This window comes from Ipomoea triloba, chromosome 11 (assembly GCF_003576645.1).
Source record: "Ipomoea triloba cultivar NCNSP0323 chromosome 11, ASM357664v1".
NCBI classification, from domain to species: Eukaryota; Viridiplantae; Streptophyta; class Magnoliopsida; order Solanales; family Convolvulaceae; genus Ipomoea; species Ipomoea triloba.
In genome coordinates, this window is record NC_044926.1 from 15,659,380 (window position 1) to 15,673,558 (window position 14,179).

The following is a 14,179-nucleotide window of genomic DNA, read 5'->3' on the forward strand; positions in this document are numbered from 1 at the left end:
TACAAAAATTATTGTTCAAACACAAATATCAAATTAAAATTACAACGAAACATATTGAAGAAAAAATGTCAAAAGAGTTTTAATTGGGAGGGATAAATGATGTCATTTATATAAAATAATAAGGACAAAGATGGAAAAAAGTTAAAAAGCTACTAGCTTATTTTTGAAAAGCTACTTGAAGTAGCGTTTCAAAATAAGCTCTTATTTTAATCTATTAGCTTATTTTGAGAACATTACCAAATAAAGCTTATAGCTTATTAATAACTTAAAATAAGCTATAAGCTCCTAAATAAGCTCTGCCAAACCTAGCCATAATAGAAATACATATATAGTACAAAACTACAAATAATAATTTTCATAAATTTAACAAACGTCGCGAACGGTGCCGCAAATACAGTGAAACGAGAACAACTGAAATGCTGTGTTCATTCCTGAGCAAACTGAAATACCATTTGGCAAAAAGCTAAGATATCCAAAAGTCTCTCTCCCTTTGGGTTTCCTGGGATGATTTCCGTTGGTAATTAACAACGCGCAATCGGGAAGGGAAATCTCATCACCTTAACCTCACGTTACCATCCCTGCCGTTCAGGTTGCGCCGCTCCGGCGATCGACCGATTGATCGGGAACGAGAAGAACCGAAAGAAAGAGGAATGCTAACAACCACGGACTGGAATGCAGAGAAGAGGAGCAGCAAAGAGGACGGCTCCGTCGACTCTCCCAACAACAATGCTCTGTCCATGTTGAAATCCTTCTTCTCCATCAACGGCAGGAAGCGCTTTGGCGATGCAGACGGAGAAGACGTTTTTGACAGTGATGTTTCGCCTCGTCACCCTTTGCCCTTCCTATCCACTGTCGCCAATTCTGTCGTGTCTCGTTGTTCCAAGTGAGTGAACTTTCTTTACTGCTTTTCTTAGTTTTTATCCTGATTCCACTGCTTGTGTTTTTGGTTTCTTCTCGATTTCATTGTTGGTCGGTTGTGCTGCGTTCTTCATAAATCGTATATTTCGAATTGGTAGTGTGATGCTGTGATGGATATTGCTTTCATGATCCTACTTCTTGTCATGTAAATATGTAACGTGTGAGTTGGCTTGTTTAAAAAAAAAAAAAAAAAACTCCTTTTCAACTTAGCAAAAATATTTTGTTAAACAATTTTTATCTTTATAATATAACAATTATATTTTAAATAACTTTGTATTTTATACAGTAGATAGTAGTTGAATTTGAATATATTTTAAATAACTCTATTTGTCATTTTTTGTTTTCCATTCCAATTTTCCAACTTTTTTTTTTGGGGCTAGTTATTGAACAAGCCTGTCTTCTAGCTTAAGTAAGGAATTTGGTAAATACTAAGAAGAAGTTTTCCAAATTTGCTTCAATAAATGGAAAATGGTTTTGAGCCTTTGCATAGTGGCTGCGAAGTGTTGAAGTGGCCTGCTACTGAAGATTCAGATAACTTTTCTACTAATTACTATCTCAGGTTACCACTACTTCCCACACACATTCTGCCTTTACACCTTAGTAATCCTTCGTTTGATTGTCTATTCTGAGGTGGGCTCTGCCTGTGTTGATATCTCAGCTAATTCAATTGTATTTCTGTATCTATTCTTACCTTTGAACTATATGTTGGAGCCTGGCTAGTGTTACTGTAGTGATAGTTGAGCAGGTTGTTTCCTCTGAATCCCTTCTGGAAATGGTGTCAGCTGTTTTGTTCTCCCACCCTCTTTTACCCTATTTTATACTGCAGCTCATAGCTGACCCTAGAAATTTTGTGAGGAGTCTGCTGAATTAAAGTAGATATATTCTGATCTAGCACGCACTATAGGCTCTGGTGGCTTGTTTTAACAATGAAATGCCTCCCTTATATATATTGCCTCCACTTGTCAGCAGTATTGGGTAAATCTGGACATCTGGTAATCTTTTTCATAAGTTGGCATTACCAGGTGCTTATGGCCTATCAAGTGAGGCAAGTATAGGCGTTTTGCATATTGCCATCTCGAGATGTTCAGAGGCCTCAGCTTCTTCACTCCATTGGAAGGCATTCTATGTCAATAAGGCTGTTAGGGGTCTTGAAATGCTGCACGACCTAAGATACTTGTGAGCGCAGAAGCTGTATTAGGGGTGGGCCGGGTCCTTGTACCTTCTACCTGGAGTGGATGACTGGATCTGTGCAAATTCCTGTTGTGATGATTTATTCCAGATATTCACTCTTGTGCCAAAGAGCAGTTACCCTTATTTTACAACTGATTGAACATCAGGATATCAAGGGTAGTTTTTATGTGCTATAAATGCAGCTCCGATGTAGGGGTCTATAGTACAATGCCATCAAAGAGAACTAGGATGAACTTCCTGAGACGAGGCTGGAAAATGCCATTCACAAGTGCCTGAAAGGTGGCTGGGTGCATTAGTTAATGCAAAGGGCATTAGTCTGAACTCCTACAATCCACTGGAAATCTTAAAAGCAGTCTTCTATTTATCTCCTTCCTTCATTCTAGTTTTAAGGTACCTAGCTCTCAGATCTAATTTTGTAAAATATTTGGCCCCAAATGAATCTGGCCAAATGCAGTTATCCATTGCCCCATCTTTTGGATGTTTGCAGTAATGGACTCCCTAATTTCTTCTGAATTGGAATCCATTTTCTTCTCCAATGCTACCTGGTCTGTTTGTTCTAGCAGCTTCACCTTGGATTTAACCTCTTCCATGTGAGTTTGTCCACATGCTGTTGATACTTTGTTTCTTGCCAGTATGCCAAGGTTTGAGGGCTGTAATACTAGATGTCACAGTCTTTGAGTTGAACTTAATTTCCAATAAAGGAAAGTTGAAAATTGGAAAAAGGGAAGGAAATTCAGAGTGGGAAGTTAGAGAGAGAAAAAGGAGAATTGTATTGACAGAGAAGTTCTTTATTATTATTATTATTATTATTATTATTATTATTTTCTGAAACAATTGACAGAGAAGTTCTAATAGTGAATACAAGCTTCCTTGTCCATTTAATCCTCTATATATGCAATTGTCTAGCTAATAGGCAGTTAGAAGTTCATAGCTGGCAGCTTCTGTTGAAGTGGCAATTTTGAATTCGTCCAGTGGTTATAACAGTTTCCTTGCTTTAGACAATATTGACCTTGCATACAACACTACAACATGTTTCAGCTTAGTTCATCATGGAATCCCTTTCTACATACACTATAATGCTTTAATGATTTTTTACTTTTGTTAAACTACAGGATTCTTCGCATATCTATCGAAGAGTTAAAGAATCGCTTTGATTTGGAGGTGCCTGATAATCTTAAGCAGCCCTCAGTTTACGCTAGGAACTTTCTGGAATTCTGTTCATTCCAAGCACTTTGTGAGGCAACCAAAGGAGCTGATTATTTGGGTGAAAATTATTTCCGACGCTTGACATTTGACATGATGCTAGCTTGGGAGGCTCCATGTAGAGGGAATGAAGTGATGGAACCTGTGAGATGATAACAACCTTTCTCAAGTTGGCTGCTTTTTAGGCTAAATGATAACATGTTGCCGTTGCTTTGATCTGTTAATCGAATAATTGAAATGGTGCTTATTTGATAGGAAAGTGCTACTAAGATCAACCAGGAAGGGGAGGATGAGGATGGCTGGTCAATATTTTACTCTAGCTCCACAAGGACGGCAGTTGAGGTTTTGCCTAATCTACATCTCACCCTAAAGAACTTCAGAAACTGTATCTATCACATTTTAACCATTAAAGGGCCTTTGTTTGTACGGTTTTTTTTTTTTTTTTTTTTTTTTTTTTTTTTTTGTTTTTTCTAGAACAGGAAATTCATTTTACACCTGGATACTTTGGTAAAACTTTGAAAGGCCATTTGTTTTCATCAATCACCTTCTTTATGTGATCAGGTTGATGATAAGAAGACTGTTGGTGCAGAATCATTTGTACGAATAGCTCCAGCCTGTGCTGTTATTGCCGATGAAATAACAGTTAGCAACCTTTTTGAGGTTTTGACATGTTCATCAGGTCGTCGACTTCATTTTCTTATATACGACAAGTACCTTCGGAGTCTTGAAAAGTATGCTTCATTTACTTGAGTATTAACTCTTGTTTGGCCCATTTTTGTTGTTGTTCTTATTCAGCTTTGTTTTCCCAGCGTCAAGGAGAATAACTGTCTCGTGTAATTCTCTGTCAGAATGTTAAAAACAAAAAAAAACAAAAAAAAAAAGAGGAAAATTTGTAGTAGTATGTGAATGTATACTTCACAAAAATAAATAGGACTAAATAGGTGCCTCATTTACTGAAGAGTTGTACAAAGAACTTGAAGCATTCCATAAGTTCGTACTCAGGCTTTTTCTTACATCAAAGTTTCATCTGTGCTTATATCTGGAATGTCTTTATGTGACCAATGATGCATCCTTGTGCATAAAAGCTTTATTAAAATTAGAAATCATTGAGGTGAAAGACAGGTGCAATCTGAAGTATAAAGACAATAATTTGCAATGAGATGCCTCAAATGCGAGCTTGTTTACCTTTAATTTTTCATTCGGATCGAATATCAATGTGCATCAAGGTTACCACTTACCCAAAATAGCTTTATATCTCAATCAGGTTTTTTTTTTTTTTTTTTTTTTTTTTTGGAAGCTAAATTTTAAACTTTGGGGTTCTGTGCAAAGTTATTATATTATTCTTATTCTTATAATGAATGGTCGAGCAGCTTTTTTTCTTTACCGGTGGAAACATATTTACCTATTGGGTAGCACTTCAATCATAGATTCATAGTTTAGTAGTATGTGCTGTCAGAATGAGAGAACAGTAATGTAGGCTTCATGATGACCCACCAATTTGCTTTTCAACATGCTTGCTCTCTCATTACAGGGTGGTAAAGGTTGTACGGAGTGCAGCTGGTTCTAATAATATGTCCAACCTTTCACTTATGGAGGAAGAGGTTATTATAGATGTAGATGGTATAGTTCCCACACAGCCAGTTTTCCAGCATATTGGACTATCTGCTTGGCCGGGTGAGATATACATACACACACACACACACACACAGACATACACAACAAATGGTCATTGGCTGCTTGGTTTTAATAGTACTCATAGAAAATAACATTTTCTTTGATGAGTAATTGTACATATTACATATTAACTATATTTGCTATTTGATTGTGCATGTATTACAGTGACCATAGTTTCTTCAAGCTTGATGCCAGAGTTGTTTTGAATTGTATGAACTTGAGTGCCATGTGTATATGGTCTTTCTATGTTTTGAACTCTTTAAATATATAAGCAGGGGATTACTCTATGTTAATATTGAAGTTGTTAGAAATATAAAGTTAATAAAATAGAGAGGAAAAGATGCAATTCAGTAACAAGGAATCATGTTATGAAAGGAAAAAACAAAAGCAAAATAAGGAACTTACCAATCCCTTCACACATCTTAAAAAGTTGGAGGTTTAAAATGTTTAATATTTTTAGTCAATAAGCTAGGATGCCTCGAAAGTCTCTTTCACGTAGAGATACACTGGAATCATTAGTCCTTTTTGAAATTCTAGTATTGAACCCTAACAAAAGATGCAAAGTGGTAACAAACATAGCACTTTACGAAGTTAATGAAAGCAAAGGTCTGAAATTCTTTGATCTTTACATTGAAAGCACCTTTACAAATGTAACAGTTGCACTATTTTAGGCAATATAATGTCAAAATAGTTTATAGTTTAACAAGTCAGATTCTCCTGGGTGAGATGAGATACATGAGGTGAAACCCTGCAAATAAAATCAGGATTATAATCTTTGCCCTATTCCTTTTTTTTTTTTTTTTTTTTTTGGTTAGAGAGAGACATCTTTGCCCTATTCTGTTGACTTCTGAAGTTTACTTGTCTCTTAAAATTTTTGAAAACTAAAAATAGAAGATGAAGTTGCAATGTAATGCATGTATGTGTAATATGAATATGCTTTTATGTTAAGTAGTTAATATCCTGCCTGCCTAATTGTCCAAAATAAGTAATGATTAATTATTATCCTGCATCTACCAATTTGTTTGTTGCATTTTCATGCACAACTTGACATATATTTGAACTCCCATTCTTTTCCTATCAGGAAGGCTTTCATTGACCAACCGTGCTCTTTACTTCGAATCTGGAGTTGGTTTATATGACAAAGCTATGAGATATGATCTGGCGACAGATATGAAACAGGCTATTAAGCCTGAATTAACTGGACCACTTGGTGCTCGCATTTTTGATAAAGCAGTGATGTACAAGTCTTCATCTATGTGAGTTCATGTTTGGCTTGGGCTTGTATTTGTGCAAGTCATGAAAGACTTCTGACATTAATCATATACAGGGCAGAACCTGTATCCTTTGAGTTCCCTGAATTCAAAGGAAGCTCACGACGTGACTATTGGTTGGATATATGTCTCGAGATACTTCATGCTCATAAATTCATCCGCAGATATAATCTCATTGATTGTCCACAATTTGAAGCACTTGCTCGTGCAATTCTAGGGATTCTTCGATATCGAGCAGTTAGAGAGGCTTTCCATGTCTCTCCATCCAATTACAAAACCATACTATGTTATAACTTGGCTGAAAGTCTTCCAAGGGGTGATGCTATCTTGGAAACTCTCTCAAATTATTTGATACTCATGAATTCTACTGGCTCTCGCCGTGGCTTTCTTGGTTCCCCAAATGCTAGGAGACAGGTCCCAGTTTCACACTTCACACTTTGCAGACTTGGAATTATTGCATACAAGGAGGTGGACATGGGAGAAGTATCTTCTCAAGCTGGCAACATTTGTGTTGGTGAAAAGCATCCTCTGGAAGCTGCAGTCAAGATGTCCAGAAAGGACATAGGAAGAGCTGAAGCTGCTCAAGCAACTGTTGATCGAGTTAAAGTGGAAGGGATTGATGCCAATTTAGCAGTAATGCAGGTCACTTAAAATTCAATGAATTCAATCTCAATCATAGTCTTGCTTTTCTTGTTTTTATCCTTGACTTTACAACCTAGAATGCTGACAGCTGTTCTGAAGGGTTATAGTTTTTATAATTTTAACTAGGTCTTTTTCAAAATTTGTTCTTGGGGCAAAGGGTTTATTTAGATTCCTACATGTATATTAATTCGACATTCAGTTACATGGACATTAGAGCCTCATCTCTAAAGTGCAAGTGCAAACAAGAAGAATAAGAAAGAGGAGGTGGGTGGGGCATAAATGTGACCTATTACCTATTTACCTATATACAATGAACATTTGCATATACCAAATATAATCTAGTCTTTACAAATCTCGTAGAGGCTATTACATCTAATAGAAGGAAATAAAAAGGCTCTCATGCTATTTTTGCATTTCCTTAAAAAAAAAAAATTGGAGTAAACTACTACATAGTAAAGCAAAAACAATACTAGTATTTTATATTGTTATTATAGGCTTAATATTTACAGATATTGTCACTAAATTCCTTTGGATGATAAGCTTGCTTCTTTTTCCTTTACAGGAGTTGCTTTTTCCTCTTATTGAATTATTAAATCGCATTAAACTTTTGGCTTCATGGAAAGACCCCTGGAAATCAGTGACGTTTCTGATGTTTACTTGCTATACTATTATCAAGTAAATCCTTTTGCCCATGTCTCGACCTTCTTTTTTAATATTTAATTTTTTCTTTGTTTTTATGCTTCTTCTAATAGGGACTAGAATTTTGAGATGTTCAATAATGGCAGAAAATTGCAATAGGGTTGCTAGTCTACGAAGAATACTGTTCCTCATTCTTTATGGTATTATTGACATTCTACAGAGTAGTTCACTTAAAAAATAATATGCAGACTGTTACAAAGGTGTACCTTATAATTGCTCCTAGACGTGCATATATCTATTTGAAAATATGGGGTATTCAGGCTTGCCTATCCCCATAGGTCTATACCAAGTCCTCAACAACAGACATACATCATAGTAAACCTCCAGATTTTGTTACCTGGCATACTGTAGAAAATTAAGTACCTCATCGGTTTGGTGGCACTGCTAGTGTAAGCAAGACATTGTATTTGACTAGAGGAACACAGTAATTTGATTGAAATATGTGAAGCGTATATTTCCAAGATAGGATACGTCTTCCTAGGATTCTTATCATGATAATTTCCAGTAGCAAGTTGGAATGGAATAGGCAAATTAAATATGCCATTTTTGTGACGTATGTTTTGTGTAGTCATGCACGTCAGATTACCCGTGTGGCCGTGTTGCCTTTTGGACCTTAGATAATTGAGGATTAGTGTTTTTGGTAGTTGCCTCTTAATTTGTTATGCAAGTTTCATTTATTTCCTTTTCATTTGCTAAAAAATTGTAATTCTTTGATTTCTTTCATTTCGCATCTTGAGTTTGAAGATATCTCTGATTTTTACACTTTTGTAGACTGTTGTCTTTGTTATATGGGATCTTTCATGATATAAAATCATTCACTATGATATTTAGGGGATGGATCATGTATGTATTGCCAAGCGTAATGGTATTGCTTGCGGTGGTCATGCTCTGGCGCAGGCATTCTCGTAAGGGATCAACTTTGGAAGCATTGGAAGTCATGGCTCCTCCTTCTAAAAATGCAGTGGAGCAATTATTAACATTACAAGAAGCTGTCTCTCATGTGGAGGCACTTATTCAAAGTGGCAACATTGTTCTACTCAAATTACGAGCTCTCCTATTTGCCGTAGTTCCTCAGGTACTACCATCACATGCTTTCTATAGCATAAGTTTATTTATGGTTGCAATTCATTTTAGTTTGTGACTTTGTGGTCTATTTGAGCGTTATGGAGAACTCAATTTGCTTGGGTATTGAAATCCACGTTCAACATATAACTTGAAAATGTCTCCATTGATCCATTCCATGCTTCACAATCCTTTGGGAAAGCTTGATCACAATAAAGACATCACATTCTAGTAATGCAAGTGTAGATTTTACAATATAAAATTGATGTGAAAAAAGAACAACCCTAACTCCTCACATCTTGAACAAAACAAGGCTGCCCAATCTAGAATATTGATTAGAGTTTGCTTCAACATTTCTTTGGAAAATGCTTGAATTCACTATTTCAATAAACCAAATGATAGCAACTCAAGTGTGCAAAGCACTAATGTAAGTTAATGTAAAATTGGATTGAAGGTTTAATGACCGAATGGAATGGAGTCAATACTCAATATCTCATTTTGGAAATACCGCAAAAGGTCCTTTAAAAAAGTGTAAAGGATGACTTATATAGGCTACAAACTCAAAACCCTAAAGGAAAGTGCTAGAAAGTTTCTTTAGTCTCGCTAGCCGAAAAGTTATAAAAAGGACACGTTGCGCCATGTGATTTGTTGTTGAAATTCTTGCCACTGCACTCAGACCAATTTCAAGTTGAATTTTGATCATGACTAAATTAGGGAGAATTCAAAAATATGAAAGTTGTATAGAATTTCCTTAGCTTTCCACAAAATCGTGAATCACCTCAATCCGACTTTGTATGAGTGAAGCTGTGTCAATACTGGCGAAATACTCCATGGGCTTAAACTCGACTTGAAAGGATTCGATTCCCATGATAATTTGTCCAAAGTAAGCAAGGCCAAAGCAATATAATGGAAAACAAATCAAATAAACATTATCAAAAATATAATACACTGATCTATGCCAAAAATTGGAATCAACCACAATACAAATAAGAGACTAATACACACAATAAATCAGGAGATAATTAGACACGGAGTTTGTTGAAACACAAATGGTTGTGTGGGTAGAGCTGTCTATATAGGGTTGTGTTTGTCTAGAATAGGTCCCTGATATTGAGTCTATATATAATTGTATGTTCTTTCTCCCTCTAGACATGAAATACAACAAAATTCTTCTCATCTTTATCACATGGTATCAGAAGCCAAAACTCAATTTTTTTTTACGTTGCATGAACCATAGGGTTACTGTTCATTCAGACTTTTTTTTTTTTTTTTTCAAATTATAATTGCTTTTGTTGAGATTCTTTTTCAAATTAGTGCTACTTATCCCTTAAAGTCTCTGGCAAACTTGACCTAGCAAGTTCCATTGTTGGATCCATTGTCATGTGCTACTGTGTCGCTAGGACACCTACATCACGTGCCAGCACGTGAGACCATCTCTGGCGGGTTTCTCTGACAAAAATCCTCAGATATCCCGACTCCATATGTTTTCTTTTTGTTAACAATGTCTTCCGATGAAAATTTTGATAATTCCAATACTGTTTTCCATTTGCCACTAATATGCTTACTGTCTCGAGCTCTATTTATGTGCCTAATTTGTCTGTATGCTTGGTGATCATTTTTGAAAAAATATGTGGATATCAAAATTACTTGATGCCTTTGAGTTATGGTTTATGGGCCAAGGAGTTGCTAACTACTTAAAAAGGGGGTGAATAAGATACCGGAAAATGCAATTTGGGAGAGGTTAAATATGTAGCTATGTAGCCCCTCCTTTGGCAGTTTCTTTCTCCACAATTGTAGCCTTTAAGATATGTGTAGAGGTATGGAATCAAGCTAAATCCCTATACTGTAATGATATCTCTCAATTCTACACTGCTTAGTTAACCTGAAGAAAGATGGTATTGATATGGAAACACATTCCTTGGCAAAGCCCAAAGTTTAATAACTGAGTTTGGTACACCCATGCCCTATAGTAGTTTTCCTAACCAAATTAGGTCCAGAATTTGAAAGTACCCGGAATGAAATCCTTGGAAGCAACATTGTCCCAAGAACCACTGAGTTCAAACGCTTCTTGTAGGTAACCTCCGCTGTAATTGTTCACACATCTACTTGCGAACGATCTGCCCTAGTGATACAAGGAGGTCATGGGCGAACTAGAGATCGTGGTGGATAGAAAAGCATTAGATTTTCTGATTATTGCAATAAATCTGGACAGGACTTCATGGGAAACCCATGCTTACTCGAGTTCCCGAACCATTTTCACTGATGAATATGAAGAGTTTGTTCAATTTAAAACAATGCTAAGGCTTCTGGTGTCACTCTTTTAACCTACAATGAAGGATTTCATATCGCCCTTGTATCCCAATCTAGCCTTAGCGAACCGTAGCTTATCAATTAAGGTGCCTCTCAATATAACTCCAGACCATAGGTTATCAATTCAGGTGCCTCTCAATATATCTCTAGTAACTCACATTTATTTTCTCATTTCACCAATTTTGAGTCTCTTCCATGTATTGTTTTCAATAATGGTTCAAAAAGTACGGCTATTGGAATTGGAATAACTTCACCCCTTCTTACTCTACCTTTCTCTGCGATTCTTTATATACCTAAATGTCCTTTCAATTTAATTTATGTCCATAAACTTACAAAAGCTTTAAATTATTTGGTCACTTTTTCTTTTGGTTCTGTCATTATGCAGGATCATCGTTAGGGGAAGACGATTGGCTTAGGGTATTAGTCAGAAGGACTCTATTGATTGTCTACCTCAAATCCTATGGTTGCACTACTACCAATCCTCCTTATCTTGCTCATAGCCGGTTAGGGCATTCCAACCTCAATAAATTATGACTATTTGTTCCAAATTTGTCTCAATTATCTACCCTAGAGTGTGAAGTTTGTCAACTTGAAAAACATTCGAGAACATCTTTTCCTAATTGAGTTAATAAAAGAGTCGCATCCCTTTTTTCCTTAGTCTATAGTGATGTTTGGGGACCTTTTCATTGTGTTTAGGTTTAGTGTTAGTGTGACGAAAGTAAAGAGAGAGTTTCTGAATAAGTTGTATTAAGTTGTTTCATGGAAAAGAGAACACATAGCCCTATAAATATATCCTTGAAAACTTCTAATAACGAAACAAGTTTCCATATGACTACATATTCAAAACCCTAAATCTCCATGCCTAATATATATATAGATTCCATATTACTTATATATTCCATAACGCTCCCCCCTCAAGTTGGAGCATAGATATTAATCATGCCAACTTGTTACACAAATAACTGATAACCTAAAAATAACCAAATAACTTAACTCAAATCCCATTTAGGACACTCTCCTAAAACTAAAGCTTTGGGTGCCACCAATACCACGGACAATTGGGTGAACTCAAAGTGGACCGAACAAGCTTGGGATTGGACCCTCCCCCTAAACCGGAAGCTTGGACGCCACCAATACAATGGTCCAACACCGGGTAAACACAAATGGACCGAACAAGCTATGACTCACAAAGTGAAGAAGACAAACTCCGAAAAGGAGGACCCAAATTCTTTACCCGTAAGGGAGGTATGCACCAAACGACAATGAGCATCAAAAAGTGGTGACAACTCCAAAACAAGCAACGAACTCTAACTTAGCAAACTCACCAGCAGAGATCAAGAGCGACTTGGCAGATGCATCAAACTTATTTGTAGCCATCCCAGAAAAAAAAATCGCAACGTATGAGAAAGAGTGACGTTGAGCAAAAACCACTAACAACGCAATGGTCCAAACCAAGTCCAGAACCTAAATGGACCCAGGCAACCTAGGAGCAGTTAACAAAAATGTTTTCCGGTCGCCGAGAGAGCCTCACGCGCCGGCGCGTGAAAGACTGGCCGCAGAGGATGTCAATACGTGAGGCTCACACGCTGGTCAGAACGTCGTCGAAATTTCCAGGGAAAGTCACTAAACACCGACGCTCCTCCATATGGGTCAACGTTACTGACAATAGAGCAAAAAATATATTATCGTAAAGGCTCTGATACCAAGTGACGAAAGTAAAGAGAGAGTTTATGAATAAGTTGTATTAACTTGTCTCAAAGAAAAGAGAATATACACCCTATAAATACATGGTAGAAGACTTCTAATAAGGAAACAAGTCTCAAAACCCTAACAATTAGTTTCTAGGATTATATATTATTTATATACTCAGTAGAACCCAACCCTTACCTTAATAAGTGGCAAGGTGGGCTGGCCCCCAGTGGGCAAAACCGGTTTTGACGGCTCTACATAAAACAAATATAAAATCCTGTACTAAATAAAATATCTAGTTTAACTGGGTGATAACCATATCAAGTTTTAACTATTTTAGAGTGAATTGTAGTTCCAATAGCCTTTTTGGAGAATACCATGTCATTTCTGATAATGCATTAGAACTATGTTTCAGTAGAACTCTAAAACACAAATGCCATTCCAGTGTCATGCCACAATATCATTATGATCTTTGGGATTGGCTGAGGTATTGGAAATGGATTTTCTTGCATTTTGAACTCAAAAGTAGCATTTTCTCAAAATTTCCACTTCACATTTACTTCTAATCATCTCAACTAACGTTGGGATTCATTTATGATGTTCATAAAGTTGGACAATAAAAAATTTTAAAATCAGCAATCCCGTTTTTAGTTCTGGCATGTCTGAATTGTTTTGTTATAATGATGTGTAGCATAGATAGAGTATAGTAGGTGGGTTCATTCTATCATTACGGATTTGAATCGATGGAATACTCCAAAAGGTCTCTTGAAGTTTTCAGCGTTTGTTTGAATGAACTTGGTTCCATGTGCAGGCAACTGATAAGGCAGCACTTGGTTTGGTGTTGATGGCTGCGGTAATTGCTTTGGTTCCCTTCAAGCAAGTGATGCTGCTTGCTTTCTTGGAGTATTTTACAAGGCAGATGCCTTTGAGGAAAAATAGCAGTGACAAATTGATTAGAAGGGTTAGGGAGTGGTGGAGCAGGATACCAGCAGCCTCTGTCCAATTAATCAAACCTGATGATAAAAAGAGAAAGTGATTGTGGTATGGTATACTAATAGCCAGTAGTTACTCCTAATCTCGGATTCATTGATTCATCTTGTAAAGAATAGTATTATACATATTCATACCCCTGGTGGGGCAAATCTTGCATGATGATGTGGTGTTTTAACTAACAAAGTTGTCAAATAAGGTATATATATTGGTTTAATTGTAAGTCAACTAAAACACATCATTTACTCCTTTTTTGTGTGTTTGTGTGTGTGTGTGAATGAATATTTCAAGAATTTTTTTAGTGTAAATTTGGTACTAGTTTTGGCTTGTTTAGTAACTTGATAATTTTTAAAGTTTTATTAACAAATATGAAATAGATAATGAAAAACAGATTTTATTTTTCAAAATTTTTCATAGTAAAAAATTGTAAAAATTTTTATATATTGATTTTGGCTTGCTAGTTGCTACTCAGAACCTCTTCGGCTCCATAAGAGACGTAAAACAAGAAAACAAAAAAAAAAAAAAAAAAA

The 14,179-nt window shown here is 36.2% G+C and overlaps 1 protein-coding gene across 3 annotated transcripts; it reads left to right on the top strand.

Annotated features, from left to right (window-relative positions):
- Nucleotides 1-404: 404 nt before the first annotated feature.
- On the top strand, nt 405-13,887 carry LOC115996319. Of its 3 annotated transcripts, XR_004093591.1 has the most exons (11): nt 405-883; nt 3,222-3,456; nt 3,568-3,654; nt 3,874-4,043; nt 4,844-4,986; nt 6,068-6,242; nt 6,314-6,899; nt 7,462-7,574; nt 8,430-8,673; nt 11,356-11,473; nt 13,471-13,559. XR_004093591.1 is itself a non-coding variant. In XM_031235522.1 (10 exons), exons 1-10 carry the CDS (start codon nt 651-653, stop codon nt 13,693-13,695), a joined length of 2,211 nt encoding a protein of 736 aa, XP_031091382.1. In that variant the 5' UTR covers nt 405-650; the 3' UTR covers nt 13,696-13,887. The 3 variants fall into 3 exon arrangements, 2 of the variants coding, with proteins under 2 accessions (XP_031091382.1, XP_031091383.1); XM_031235522.1 differs by lacking the exon at nt 11,356-11,473 and having other exon boundaries at nt 13,471-13,887; XM_031235523.1 differs by lacking the exon at nt 13,471-13,559 and having other exon boundaries at nt 11,356-11,601.
- The last annotated feature ends 292 nt before the right edge of the window (nt 13,888-14,179 follow it).

What these genes read in the sequence shown, in the direction of transcription:
- LOC115996319 (XM_031235522.1), top strand. Translation starts at nt 651, where the DNA reads ATGCTAACAACCACGGACTGGAATGCAGAGAAGAGGAGCAGCAAAGAG. An exon ending in CCACAAGGACGGCAGTTGAG is followed by an intron (nt 3,655 to 3,873) that starts GTTTTGCCTAAT and finishes TTATGTGATCAG; the next exon opens with GTTGATGATAAGAAGACTGT. An exon ending in TGGACTATCTGCTTGGCCGG is followed by an intron (nt 4,987 to 6,067) that starts GTGAGATATACA and finishes TTTTCCTATCAG; the next exon opens with GAAGGCTTTCATTGACCAAC.